General features: G+C 40.1%; 1 protein-coding gene across 1 annotated transcript; it reads right to left on the bottom strand.

The window, feature by feature from the left end:
* Positions 1 to 4,555: 4,555 nt before the first annotated feature.
* lin7c (lin-7 homolog C (C. elegans)) lies at positions 4,556 to 13,446 on the bottom strand. Its single transcript, XM_080495273.1, has 5 exons — positions 13,319 to 13,446; positions 11,941 to 12,059; positions 11,782 to 11,853; positions 11,466 to 11,675; positions 4,556 to 9,293 (listed from the first exon to the last, which is right to left on the bottom strand). The coding sequence occupies exons 1-5, from the start codon at positions 13,353 to 13,355 to the stop codon at positions 9,126 to 9,128; spliced, it is 606 nt and encodes a 201-aa protein (XP_080351399.1). The 5' UTR covers positions 13,356 to 13,446; the 3' UTR covers positions 4,556 to 9,125.
* Positions 13,447 to 15,440: the final 1,994 nt, after the last annotated feature.

Raw genomic sequence — 15,440 nt, 5'->3', positions numbered from 1 at the left:
ATTTTTTCTCTTTTAACACATCTTTCAATAACCCATTCAAAGTATTTATGCTGTAAGTTATTTTAGGTGAGTATATCACATATTCAGGTGACCTGTCTTCAAATTTTAGCATGAGTGTAGAGATACATTTGTCATCAGTGAACCCATAACCATCAGAGTTGCAAGATACATTGATAAATAAGAATGTATTCTTTGATAAATTACAAAGAATACCACATACAGTGACAAAAAACAAACAAACAAACATATATATGCTATAAATACATGATAAAGAGCCTGCAGCAGAAATAAACATAGTCTCTCTCCAGTGGACAGCATTTTGCCAGCTGTACAAAATAATGAAAGAGGATTACAGTAAAACATCAATTTCACATACTTTACTTCACTTCTTCTATCTGCAGAGGAGCTGAAGCATCTATGAAGTGACTCTCATCAAGTTATTACAAGGCCATTGCTGAGAGACGGACAATCTTCAAAATCACATACACACTTATGACTAAATTAGTCAGACTTTAATGTACAGGTCAAGTTTGGACTGTGAAAGACGCCAAAAACATGCAGAACAAAAGAAGGACACAGCGAGGTCTCTGAAACCTTGACCGTTTGACCACTGTGGAACGCCTTTATAAAGGTAAAGATAAAGGTCTCATTTCCATGTATGGTATTCAGGGATGCATATGGAAAATGCCTTTAAATTAGTATTTATTTTTAGTTATCTCTTTAATTTATTTACATTTAGCCTGCTACTTTTTTTTTTTTTTTTTTAAGAAAATTTTAATTTCTACTATGGCAGTATACTAAATGTGGGTTCAAAAAGGCCAAATCTAATTTAGGCTGCTTAACTCGGTTCTCTGGTTACTATTGCTGTAGAACAACCATCAATACCTGGATCACAACATGTTATCATTGGACAAAGTTCCCATCTATTTATGGATTTGCCTCAGACCTCTCTCTCTCTCTCTCCCTCTCTCTTTTTTAAACACATAAACCACACGAATTATGCTCACTATTGGTATTTTTTCATAGGTGCATCCCACATATTCAACTGTGCTTCTCCCCCAAATGCATGTTCTTTAATATATCGCAGCACAATCAGGCCTTCCAGTAGTATACGATGTATTGCCATTGAGAATTTGAGAATTGTTACAACAAATAAAACAATCTGCCAAGCATAAACCTATTTAATTCTACTGATTAGCTTAGGTAAATCTGTGTGTTTTTGTGATACTGCACCAATTTGCCAGCACTCATGATATCAACATGAATCAATTTCTTGCTCCTCGTCTGTTGCTGCTTTGGCTCCTGATCCTGTTTGGCCTCCTGCTTCTTGCTCGCGTCCTTCTGCTGCCGCTGCTGCTGCTCGCTCCTGGGTGTGATTGATTTTGCTTGCCAGAGTCGACCAAGTGAAGCCTCCGCACACGAGAGAGTCTGCGGTGGACGGCGTCGACGCGGCAAGAAACCAGCAGCTGTGCTGTGGTCTCAAGCTGGAGTGTGAACTACCAGCTCTAATGAATCGCTGTCACGTGCGCTGTTTGTGTCCAGGCAAACAGCCCTGGTTCACCACTGAGATCCTGATACCGAGCTCCTCTTACAGCATGTACGGACGGATGTAAAAGCAACGGAAAGGCGTTCAAATTGCCATTTAAAAAGAAAAAAAAAGGAACAATGTAGCATTAAATAAACAGTATTTATTAGTGGAAATCCCCCACATTGAGGACACGTTACCAGGGTTCAGGGGACGTAAACACCAACACAGGTGCAGTAATTACTCCAGCCTGACAATAATTACTGGAGGGGAGCCATCATTCGTATTATTAGTAACACCTGTGCGTTTCCTCCTACTAAACTCTGTGGAGAAGGCTCATGGGCCGGCGAGTGAAAGGAGAAAAATGAATTTGGGTCATATTGCTGACAAAGAGGTTGGTACTCCTCTATAGCGTGAAGGTCTCGGGTTCAAGTCTGTGAGTTTGCACATTTTTCGATTTCCTCCCAAAGTCCAAAATCATACGTTGGAGGTTAATTGATGACCCTAAATTACGTGTAGGTGTGTCTGTCTCACGAGCTGTCCAGGATGACCTCCTTACTAGCTCACAGTCGGCTGGAGTCTATGGAGGCGATGTCGTCATCGAGCGGTTTTCAGGTTTAACCACCTTGGCAATGTGTATAGAAGTGTCAACTCTAATATGCGTATGCTCATGTTCAACTTTCACTCAAATTGCAAAAAGAAAAACAAAAAAAAACACTACAGTGATTTATTATCAGAACTGGTTATATAACACAAACATAAGAAAATCTATAAAAAACCTTACACATCAAACAAACAGAAGTAAACAGACGACTAGAAGAACATATAAGCTTTGTTTATAGGCAAAAAACACAACTTTAACACATCAACCCACTTTGCCATTGTTTCAGATACAAGCGCTCTCCCATGTTATTACACAGACGTTAAAAGCAGACTCCACCTCCATTACCTTTAAAGCACCAGAGAGATATCAGCTCATGAAGAAGAACAACAGAAGTGATTTACCTGCATTGATTTGCAGAGAAAAGTGAGTTCCTCAGTTAAACACCCACAAGTTATCTGTCTCAGCCTCGGGTTCAAGGAATGACAAAAAAACCCCAACTATTTTGGTTCAAACTTTGAGTGATCATCACCATCGTCATGCTTTCTCTCGTCTCTTGACTTTTTTACACAGTATCGGCTCACTCAAGTTGGCTCGCCAGATGACGATAGTTGTTTTTCCAGGTTCGGTAACTCAGCTTGACAGATAAAAGACTGGAAAATTACTGATGTGTTGAAGTGACCTGCAAACCGAGTCCCAAAAATCAGTACACACAGGTGATGAAATATTAACTGTACTCTGTAATAAATGTATCGGTAGATGGGTTTTAAGGTGAAATAAAATATCAATTGCGCGTGTGGTGACTCATTACTGGTAATCTAACAGACACGAAGTTCCATACGTCCATCAGTGTTCTATAGAAATCGAGCCGATTCCAGCCGACTGGTCAAAGACAGGTCACCAGTCACACATATTCACATTCACACCGACGAGCAATTAGGTGTCATTAATCAACGTCGATGTATGACTTTAGGAGAAGTTCGGTGAGAACGAATGAAGCTCAACCTGGAGCTTTTCTCACTGTGAGGCAGAAGTGCTGTCCACTACACCACCGTACAGTCGTTTGTGGTGGAAGTTCTCGGGGGGAGAGAATGTCCTGTCGAAAACACTGTCTGGTGGTGAAGATGATATAATGTGACCCTCAAAAATAACCAGAGTTGCTCCTCCCAGTTGCAAAGTGCGTGTGTCATTTGTCGGCTGTTATTTGATGGCTAAAATAGTCCAACTGTGCTGCAGCGGTTATCTAAAAAGTGCCATGATGCTTTAATCAAACTTTCCATCCCTCCTGCCTTTCAATTACGAAGTCCAGACGGTGAGAGACAGAGCACCGTGCTGGAAACTAATCCTGGTGTGGATGCTGCGAATGACGTCAGCAGGAGAGTGTGTCAGATTTGGTCCGAAAATTGTTTGAACAGATGAGTGCGAGGGTTCACTGTCGGGTCACTTCTGACAACATTTTGTTTCATTTCCCCCCCCCCGACATTAAGTATGGCTCTGTGTTGCGTATGCAGTGAGTTTGTGCGTGTGTGTCAGACGTGACTCTTTATTTTGAGGAGTGGAGACTGCGTTAAATAAGAACAAACACGTCGTAAATGTTTGGCACAAAACCTTTTTTCAACAGCAAGAGATGCACTTATAATCATATTTTATTTTTTTTTGTTTAACCTTTTAACTACACAAGTGGTTTATATTACTGGTAAATGCTTTAAATATGGCAGTGGGAGAGTAGTTTCTCTCTTTGCTATCTGTTTTACAGCTTTTTATGATCCGTGGCTCGTTACCAGTCTCCACGCTGTCTGTTCTGCTAGTGCCAGTCATTAAGCCTGAAGCTGGGAATGTTGGCAGCCCAGATGATTACTGGCCATCATACTGTCAAAAGTCCTAAAAAGTATCTCGCTGGATGATTAAATAAGTTTATTCACTTCGCAGATAACTAGTTTGCTTTAAAAAACTAAACTTAACTCTTTCAAGGAACTTTTTTAAATAACTATAATGACAAATAGCTCATTATTTCTTTTCAAAATGCCTTTTGATGTTTTTAAAGCCTTTGATTATGTTAATTAGAATAAAATAGTTTATTTTAAAGGGTCTCCGAATAGAAATGTGTGTTTTTAAAGAAAGCCCGTCACCTGATGACAAACGCAAAACTGTTATCAGTGGTGGAAACATTCATGACGTGGCCCAAGTGACAAAGTGTCAGCTATCTGTCCGTTATTGGTTCACTGTGATACTAAAGTCCCAAGAGTTTCCTCCACAGTCTCACACAGCTTTTGGACTGTGTGGTTGGCAACAGGAGTGAAACCTACAAACGCACAGTGAGAATATGGAAACTACACAGCCCCCACAGTTTTGCACACTCTCATTGCAAATACCAAAACTTAAAAAAAAAAAAAAAAAAAAATCTTGTGTAAAAGAAGTTCGAGAAGACGTTTAAAAGTCATAAATGTGAGCAGTTTATTGAGCTTTAAATCGAACTAGTATTATGTTCTACGTCACAACATTTTACATTCCACATCATGTAACACAGTAAAATTAGATAACAAATAGGAAGACACAAAAAAATAACACAACACGAGTCTCTACAGGCATTAAATCTTAAATAAGCACCGACTAATACATTTCCAAACATTATCAAAATTCCCACAAATGTTGCAAGTTTGGTCTTGGGTCTTAGAAAGAAAAGAAATCAGTTCGGGCCTCGGACAAGATGCCGCCGATGGAGGAGAGCTTCTCGGAGGGGCCGAGCCGATGTGGCCCTGGTACACAGTGAAAATGGAAGTACCAATCATTCCCCATATTGTTTCTTTATTTTCTTTTTTAGGAAAATCACTTATAAAAATTGAGAAAAATATCAAAAGAAAAAAACCATTATAAAAAATACTCTATTGACCATTCCAATATACAGACAAGAAAACGGGTAGAAAGTTGAAGCGTTACGTCACAAAAAGTTTGCAACTTAGTCAGACGATGGTCGGTGACATTCAGTGGAGAGCGTGACTGTGCAATATTGACACCAAGTCTCATTGGAGGTTTTCCTGATTCACTATACACGTGTGCGTGCGATTAGTGATAGATAGCCGTGTGAGAAGCCAGAGAGCTAATGTCTTTTAAAACACAATGAAGGGACAAACTATACAGTATATTAAGACTTTTATATACATCCGAGCTCCTCTGCTAAAGTCTTCTCGTCGTCGTAGCCTGGTCTATTACTAACCACACAGTCTGCTGGGCAACATGTCACTTTACATCTCTCTATTTAGACTTTTCAAGTGTAGCACGGGGGGAGAAATAGTAAACAACTTGAGCACGCTACTATGCAAGTTGGGAGGTTTTCACATCCTCAATCTCACCTGCTACACATAAAGCCTATTTCATCATTTTAATTCAAACTGTCTTACACCTACAATAAATTTGATTCTAAAAGTTTTAGCTTCAATGTTTGTCTGCCTCACACCTATACAGATGTGGTTTAAGGTTAATTACTAAACAGCATTATCATCAGCCCGCTTTGGACAACTACATTAATAAGCATTTATTTCTGCTCACAGCTACATCAGTCTGTTAAATGCAGAATAGGGAGTCGTAAAACAAAGTGTTGATGCCCGTTCTTCCACAACATCCCGACCAGGTTTAGTTTGACAGCAAGGTTAGTTTGTAGATTTTCACTGCAGTTCAGTATGAAAAGTGGTACAGTCGTAAACTTTGTCAATGTTGGATCAAAATGTCAGGTAAGCGCAGTGGATTCAAAATGTTAGCGTCACATCAAAATAGTCATTTCTAGGAACATTCTGCAGTCAAATCGAAGTCACTTTGCACCAATGTGGATTGTTTTCAAAGTTTCTACACGACCTTGCATAGATAATTGATTTGCATTCACTTTTTTTTGCAGCACTGCTTGTGTTTGCGTCGTTATGTTTTCGTCCCACATTTCACCGTTTTTAATGAGCGATACATTACAGGGAGCACACTCACTAATGTGCTCTGCTTGAATCATATTTTCTTTCACGATATTTAAAAGCGTTATGTAAAAAGCTTCCACGGACTCAAACGCAGCTGCACCGGACATTCAAGACTCTGATAAGTCCATGGAAAAGTGATTTGACATCCGTCGTTGCAGATCTGAATTGATACACCTGACAGCACTTGGTGACGCATTTGAGAGGATCTGTTTTTAAAGAACAAACGGTCTAAATCAATGGCAGCACACGGGTGCATCTCAGATTATAATTCCCACTAAAATATGACAAACTCCAATCATTTTTGAATGATCTATTAAGAGTTTGCTGGAGCAACCGATGGCGTCGTCGTTGAACCTTAGTGTTATGTGAAACAGAAGCGTGTATGTGAAGCAACAAAAACGGCAAATAAAAATAGCTTCTGTAGAAAACGTCACAAACGCAGCTGCGGAGGAAGACAGAAACTCTGTGACCCATTTTCAGAAGCCTTGATTCCCAAAAAACCTGTACAGATGTTTTGAGTACGCTTGTCAAAGCAGAACCGCCCAAAACAAGTGGACGATCTCCCCCTTTCCCGTCTCAATCATGCCGAGCGGATCCTGAGACTGGACAACAATATGGCTTACCGAGCTTAACTTGTGCCAAACACATCCACAGTGAAAGCAAACGTGTGAATAAATAATACATACATCTGTTTTGGACATTTTTGCTGATAATGGGAGTCACTTTCATTTAACCTTCGCCAGACAAGAAGTCTTTAAAGGATCAATGTGTAGGACTTGGCGGCATCGAGCAGGGAACCTGCCGAATGTAAAGTAGATATATGGAGGTGGTGAAACTTGTGAACAGCTTGCCCTGATCTGAGGCCTCAGCTTCTCCGCTGAGAATTGTAGAAGAGAACAAATTGTCACATCTCCGAGTTAAGTGTAATTAATCCAAATGATTGAAGCTGGTATTTAAAACTAGAGAATACATTAAAAATATATATAGTAATCACAAAAATAAATAAAAGGTACAAACTACTAGCTCACTGATTTGGGAATATTGACTAGCGAGCGGCAGAGAACGAGCTTCAGCCAATTGTAAAGTGATACCTTAATATCCTACAAAATGGTCCTTTAAATACTCTTATTCTAGTTTATAAGAAACACAATACAAATGTAAATATGCAATGATTGAAGCTGGAGGTGGCTCTGAAGATGTGCTACAGGCTTCTCTGGTTGAATATATAACAAACATAATATAGTAATGGGATAGATGAACATGCAAAGAAGAAAATCCTCAAAAATATGTGTCATATGTGAATGTGAGTCTACAAATACAGACGACTACTGAAACCGTTTAGAGACATCAGAACAAACTCAACAGTTCTGTGGTTATTACATGTTCATTACTTCTTATTTGAAGGTGATATGCAGTCTGTGTATCGCATATAAAGAACCATTAACATGTTGACTTTCATGATCTAAAAACAGTTATAGAACAGCATGTGAGTGGTGCAATAAATCTGTAGAAAAATGTGGAAATTATTGCTTTAAATTATTGAAATGTAGAAAGTTCTATATATCATTTTTTTAAATATTAATACAGTAAATATTTTGTGCCTCAACAAAGCTCCTGTTATGTTTTGTCTTTAAATCTGTAACTGATTAACCGAATGAAATGAGTAGTTTCTAAGACCAAGCTATATTAAGAAAAAATAAACATTCAAAGCAGATAGAAAATGTAAATGAGCCGACAGCGTGATGTCCCAATTACTGTCGAAACCTCTAATGAGTGTGTGGAAAGCATAAACAGAACAATTCGGACATAAAAGGAGTGAAAAAAGTTCAAGTTGGCATTTTTTCTTCTTCCAGAAAATAAAAAGATAATCTGACGATAACAGATCAGCTGGTAGAATAAACGTCTAAATTAAAATCATGTAGAGTCGCAGAGTGATACGAACAAGACCGACAATCAAGTTTTTTTACCCCGGAGAGATCAAAGACAAGCGTTACATAACCGCCTTCTAATTAACTAACCTGAGAAAAAAAAATAAAGAGAAAAAAAGCCAACACATTCCCGATGTGAGTGAAAACAAGCAGATTTCATCTGGTTGGTCTGACAAGCAGAGTTTACAATCCTCAAGGGTTAATGTCTTGATGGAAGTAAAAAAAAAAATCTAAATCTAAAATAAAAATCTGTGTTGTGGCAGCAATTTAGTTGACAAGTTGCTGAGACCCCATTACATCACTTACAGTGGCTGCTGGGCTTTTTATAGCACAATATGACGTTGGAGAACCGGGTAAACCCGGAGAGAAAAAAAGAAAAGAAAAAGCTTTAAATACAATCCACCACTTTTGTTTTGAAGTGGCCTTGCATGAGTTATTGTATCTCTCAAATGAACAAAACCTCTCAACTCCTCCGAAGCTTCTTCACTATGAACATTCCTGCAATAAACTGCATATTTCCTAGTCTGCACCATTGAAGGGGTTTTACATAATGTACATGTATTTAGAGTAGCAGTTACAAAGTGTGTATAAATTCCTGCCACAAAACCGTCGATTACAGTTTAATAAGAAGGGTGGTGAGCACGGCACAGACATTAATGTGTTTTGCCCTGAGGCACTTGGTAGTGGCCGTGATAGAAACCTTTAGAAACACTACCTGTCCAGTGGAGAGTTGTACCGTTGATCTAAGTACTCAAAACTGCATTCAAATTGTCAATTGAAAAAAAATAAAATAATGCACACGGTGTGACACATGCTGATAATCACAATCATTCTAGTATTCCAAGTGTTTAGTACAGTAACCTTGATAAGTTAAAAAAAACTAAAACAATTTGCTACAGAAACGAGTTGAAGCAGAACATGCAGAATATGTGAGGAGGAAACTTAAAAACTAGACTTGTGTATTTTGTTGTTGTTTGTGAGCAGGGAGATAAGAAAAGAGACCAGAACAGATGGCCAGAAGGCTAGAGGAGGAGAGAGAGAGAGAGAGAGAGAGAGAGAGAGAGAGAGAGAGATAGAGAGACATGGGCGCTGGGCATCAACACCGGAAAATCCTACTGAGGATAGCTGTTCTGTTGCCGGCGCTTCGCCGACCTCATTTTCTCAAAGCGTGACTCCATCTCCTCCAGGACTTTGGGGGTGTACCTTACTACCAGCTTCACCGTGCCCTGAGCTGCTTTGAGGAGCTCCACGGCTTTCTCGTGGTGCTCACCTTCGACGCTCTGAAAATAACAAAACACAGAAATGCGCTGTAAGGTTTTGGCAGGAAAAAAAAAAGACGATTTCAGTGTACAGTTTTTTTTATACATCGATCCACGCAGAATTTACTGTGCCGCCGGCGACCGTTAACCACCGGGATCAAGAGGATATGGAGTAATCTTTGGAGTAAACAATGACCTCAGGATTTTATAGGTAGCTGGAGCGAACTTCGTTCCAACATAAGCTTTGGCAGCCTGGTTCAACTTACCGTATAACGGGTTGTAATTTGGAATTTTTTTATGAGGGCGAGTCAAAAGGATGATTGTTTTTTTTTTCCTCCCGGTGTTGGAATTTTAAACCACCCAAGCATAGAAAGCAACAGTCACTACCGACGAATGTTCATGCGTCGGAGTCTTAAAGAGGCCCCGTGGAGTTTTATATTAGCCCACCCCCCCCCTCAAAAAGATTACATAAATATACATTTACATTCACTGGTTCCTTGACGAAAAACAACTGTGCAAATCCGTAAGGCCTAGTAAACACGTTGAATGCATTTTCTGCAGACACATCCATCCTCCGAGGCGGCAACATGTTCAACAGGAGAGGTTGCACAATTCTGGTTCGACTTCCACCTCTTTGTTGAAGAAGCAGGATCACGCCATGAATGCTGGGTGACGCCTGACACCAGGCACAACAAAAAAAACAGGACTAAACTATGCTGGATTCATCAATAATATCCATTCATCCATCTCCGTACGACACTTTCAGGATTAGAATAACTATACGATGTGCAGTTAATACAAACAATTCAGCAGATGATGTTGACGTTTCTGTGCTTTGAATTTTGTTCACAGTGCTACTTTCTCTTGCCCCAAACTGACACCTCGCTCGTCTCCTTGACATCCGAAGGATTGTCAAATTAAATTGTCAAATTAAACAATAAAAAACAAACTTTCCCAAACAGTTCACCTCATGTTCCAAAGTTTTTTCCGCTCATCTTGCGAGCAAATCTTATTTAGGATCTCGGTTCAGATTTCCAATGATGTTCGGATCAGGGAAACGTGACACGGATCAGCCTGCAGTTCTTGAAGTTGTTCCGTGATGGATTTAGAAATCTGCTTCAAATCGTCGGCATCTCTGCGTCTGGCGTACAGACTCTGCGACGGCTTTTGATGTTATTACTCCACCTGTGGCTGACGCGGAACCCACGGCCCCCTCGTCTCGCCTGATTGACGAGTCCTGTCGGGCCGTTACGATGAAGACATCGCCAAGACCAACAATAGGATCTGGAACGGCTTAGTCAAGCCACGTTTGAGTCAAATCATCTGATGTCTCTCTCCGCCAGGCACTTAAAAGTCGCAGTAAATCAGTTTTATTCTGAACCTTGTCCAACATTCTGTACACTCGGCCTCGCCCTGCTCTCCTCCTTAGCTGTGCTGATGAAAAGGTGGCCGCTGGCTTCATGTGGTGCTACAACTTCACGGCTACTGCTTACATAGTGCTCCACGGCGGCTAACCTCTTACCGATGACCCACAACAGAGAGAACCAGCAGAGTCCAGCTCTGGTACCCTTCCGCTTTAGCTGGACGTCAGAGAAAACTGAAACCAGGAGCGTTGTTTTTCTATCTCGATGTGAGGTTTTCTGGCTTGGCGGTCACTTGTTGAGTTTGAGATCATCAGTCAAGATGAATCCTATTCAGTTCTTTAGGATGTTGTGTGTTTCTACATGCCTTGCTTCTTTCTTCAGTTAGCTGAAAATGAACTATATGTCGCACATAGACATTTTAAATCTTTATCATTTTGTCACTTCAGGTAGTTAACTTTAGGCCATCCTTAAAGATCAGCTTACGCCCCTAGATTCACTTAGTTTATTAATTTCTTATCCATGTTTTTATCGGATTCACTCTTACTCTACTACCCTTTTTCTTTAAATACCTCACCCTATACTGTTTCTCTCAGCTTTCCTCAATTGGTACCCGTGTGTGTTACACAAATAAAGATTGACAGATTAGTGCTTGGAAGAAGAGGGATACAATAGAATTAGAATTTTGTTTCACTACTAAAATTTCCCAGTAAAATATATTTTGCTTCTTCTCTACTGCAAACGTCTGCTTACAGGAACTGATACTTCGTTGATTATGTACGGGTTAGATGAGTCACAGATAGGACTGTGTTTCAAAGGTGACCAAACGTACCACCCCGTTGACGGAGAGGAGCTGGTCGCCTCTTTTCAGGCCGCCGTGTCGGTCGGCGATGCCTCCTGGGATGATCCGCGAGATGTAAATCGGGGAGTTTTGCTCCTTCCCGCCCATTATGTTGAAGCCCAGGCCTTCTTCCGTCTTGGGCAGTTCCACCACACGTGGATGTGAGTGCCCCTCACTTGCTGCAAAAGCTGCCACCGTAGCCTAAAAAATTAGATGAGCGTCGAGTTAACGATAAGTTTCTGTAATATTTGAAGTAAAGTGTTTATGTAAACCTCTGAAACTAATGCTTGCGTATCAGTGACGCTACCTTGGCAGTGGCGTTGGCCCGGACCTCAGGGCTGCTGTTGATGTCCACAGTTTCATACACATGTTCATAAACCTGTGGACACGTGAACACAAGACAATTATTTCAAACAGAAGTTTAGCGGCACAAGACGAACGATACAGAAATAGCAGTGTGCCTCACTTCTCTGACAGCATTACAGAATTCACTCTGTAAGACTCTCTGCAGCGCCTGCAGCTTTTGGGGGGGCACCTCCCCTGTCCTCTGAAGCTTATCCAGCAGTTCAATAGCACGGTTGATGTCTGTCAACAACAATATGAACAAAGCCATCAGGGCATATTGATATTAGTCCTCATGCCACACTTATACAGAAATGGAAAGACAATATGTGACAGCACCAATACACATCTTACATGTAATACATTACATTGCTTTACACATTATTTTCAATTTATATATACGGCATATCTAGAAATCAATTGACTATATTAACACCAATAGAGCAAATTTGATCATTTTCATCAGCCTTAGGAGCAAAAACTGCCCCTTCTACTCAGTAATGTTCAGTGCCAACACCTCATTAACTTCATGGGGCATTGCAGAGGTTTTCAAGGGAGAGGCAGGCCTCCCTACTGGGACTCCAAAGTTTTTAGAACATTTTTTAGAACATTTTCCTAATTGCATTCAATGAATGCAATTAGGAAAATGTTTCATCACCTAGAATAACCTAAACGTGTGTAATTTGGTCACTGTTATTGTCTGCCCACTTTCCCAGGGTCAGGAGCAATCAATGAGATTAGCTTGTGAAGCTAAGCATCTTCATACCATCTTGTTCAGAGGATATATAACACTGAAGTTGAGTGAATGCCTGCAGCACATTGTGGAACAGGTTCAGACTTTGGAAACCAGAGACAAATACAAAACAAACATCTGCAACTCCAACAAAGCATTTTGATCATATCTCTCCATTAAAAAGCAGGATGTCGTCCCACTGGATATTCAACTGTAAAAGTTGTAGCTGATTTTGATCACAGTCACAGACTCTACTGAGGCCATATGTTTGTTATTTTCTCTAAATGTACTACAGAGAGGATTCTGCTTCATGTGCAGATCTCTTGCTGGTCGGCCTAAGTTATTAATGTTTGGTTAGCATTTGAGGATTTGATGAAGCGCAAGCAAAGAATCTAAACATGCACGAAACAACACGCAGCCCATCTGTAGGAACCAGAAAGAAGCGGTACGACCGATACAATCTTTAATTTAAACAATTTCTCCAATCCTGCCTGGTTGCTTGTTGTGTGTTTTCATTTTAGCCAGTTACTTAGCCAGCGAGCGAATGACACACTAATACTGCTCTAAAAGCTATGGCCACTTAAACATAGCTCGAATATTATGCTCCATTATTCACAGACGATCATCAGTGCAGGGAAACACGATTTAAGTCTGGATATTCACTAATAATTCACCGAGTGCACTGAGCTAATGCGAGCTAACTATGCTAACGTCTCACATCACTACAAATATTATACGAAGCTACAGCTAGCGAGCTAATTAACTTTACCTCTTTCCAACCGCACAGGCTCCCCGAGCGATGCCATGTTTGCAGCAATTGGTTATTTGATGGTGAATATTGTTGTTAAACGGCGAGATATGGAAAAACCAATTTTAGTAATCCTGGCTAACGTTACGTGCGCTTAACTGAGACGATAAATCAGATTAGCAAAGTTAGCCGGCTAGCTGCCAGTGTCACGACGCGTTCAGGTACAGTGTGTAAAACGGACCTCCGAGGGAGATGACGGGTTAATGTCACATAATCTCGCGTTGTTTTACTTTACTTTCGACCAACTTTATGTCTGTCATTTTAAAACAATTCCGAAGTTTCTGGAGGTATATGAGAACAAATTAGAGGCTATTCTTTATTTTTTGGATCCATTTAAAGTAGATATTATATTTTCTGGAGCAGCACCTGAACGTTTCATAACAGCTTAGACTAATTTATTTAACAGCATACATTTACCCCTTATATATATATATATATATATATATATATATATATATATATATATACCATTAATAGACCTGTGTCTTTATTTTCACTATTCTATATATTAATTGTTGAGTTTGACATGGGGAAACAAACTCTTCTCTGGGAAGAAAACGCTTGAAAATGTGGATTATCTGGTGCATTTTGATTTCATTCTTTACCTGCAACACTTGTGCCAATATGTACTGTCGATGATTGTGCTTTATAATACATTTCTAAATGCTTCATTCTCATTCACCTGTGTGGAAGTAAATACAAGGAAGCAAATCCACTTGTGCTTCAGTATAATGATGTGCTTATGTTTCCTTCCTACAAAGTTCGTGCTCATGGCAGTTAACAATGTCTATAAATCAAAAGTTAAACTTTTGGGATGGTTTTATTCTTATGTTTAAAAAAAGTAGATATGGATCTAGTCTTAGAGTTTTACCTGCTGCAGGTCTTCATTCAGACAAAACTTGCCTACTGTTTCCCCCAAACTCCTATATATCCCTTTTGTACCTCTGTAGATAAGCTACACCCACTTGACCTTTCTGAGAGGATGGTGACCTGCAGCAGGCAGTGACCGTCCAGTGGGAAGGTCACAGCCTGAAGAAGCGCCTCAGTACCGCCCTCCCCTGGTGTGAAGCCGCACATGCTGAGAACAGAGAAATGCGCTGCTGCACTGCTGTCTGTGGCCTCAAACTTGGAGTATGAATCACTTCTGACCACACCCCTGTCGGTGAGGAAACGCAGCTTTCACTGACAGCTGAGAAAAAACACATATACATGCAATCGTGTGTGCATAAATTAATGAAAAATACCTGCAGTAATATTGCCAAGACACACTTCTGAAACGCAGTTTTTGATCTTTTTCTTTAATAGGCTCATTGTTTCTATTTCTTTCTTGTTTTCTTTATTTAGTTACAATCCTGGCTCCAAGTTATAGCACATTATCTTGTAAGATCTATTCCCATGCATGATTTATGATCAGGGGAGACAATATTGGCTGGCCTTTTCTGTAAACACGGGCTGCTTCAGCCTGGCTCAGAGACAACTGGTGATTCCAGAGTCTCTTTATCCTCTTCTGTAGTGAGCCTGTGATTGGCTGATGGCACTTTTCTATTACTTAACCTTTGTCAAACAAAAATAGCTCACTGCTCCTATTCATTATAAATGGAGCAGATCAGAATACCTTATCTAAAATGCATCCCAGTCCGTTTGATTCGTTGTCCTCTAAGCTCAGGGTGTGCTTGTGCTTGATTTGACTAAAACATAAAGGCTCAACCTGAAGGTAAACGTCTGTTGTTTTTTTTTAATTACAGGAACAAAATTGTCTTGAGTGTTTATTGGTTATTTCCATGATGTTTGTTTACCATGACAAGGAAGCTTGGTGTATTTTGTTGAAAGTGGAGTCTCCCTTGTTTACACTGCATTTTGTACAACAACAAAAAACTCACAGCGTCTTCATCGGGACCTTCTGGAGGATCCAGGCACAATGTAGAAGAAAGCGGCGCATCTCTTCTTTGTTCGGGAATAAAAAAATCTTTCTTCATTTATGAAATGTTGAACCTGGTTGTCTTTAGAGGTCGCACTTACCTTCATGTCGCAGTGGTCACAAACAGGAGCAAATTAAAGCTTCAGTTGAAAGTTTGTATTTGCT

The sequence above is a fragment of the Blennius ocellaris genome (genome assembly GCF_963422515.1).
Source record: "Blennius ocellaris genome assembly, chromosome: 1".
In the NCBI taxonomy this organism is placed as follows: Eukaryota; Metazoa; Chordata; class Actinopteri; order Blenniiformes; family Blenniidae; genus Blennius; species Blennius ocellaris.
The sequence above is the reverse complement of the archived record's forward strand: the minus strand, read 5'-3'. Positions and strand labels throughout refer to the sequence as shown.

Bases quoted from the DNA above. Each gene is read 5' to 3' on its own strand.
- lin7c (XM_080495273.1), bottom strand. From the start codon at position 13,355: ATGGCATCGCTCGGGGAGCCTGTGCGGTTGGAAAGAG. The intron at 12,060-13,318 runs GTAAAGTTAATT...TGTTGTTGACAG, and splicing joins GCCTGTGCGGTTGGAAAGAG to ACATCAACCGTGCTATTGAA. The intron at 11,854-11,940 runs GTGAGGCACACT...ACGTGTCCACAG, and splicing joins TCTGTAATGCTGTCAGAGAA to GTTTATGAACATGTGTATGA.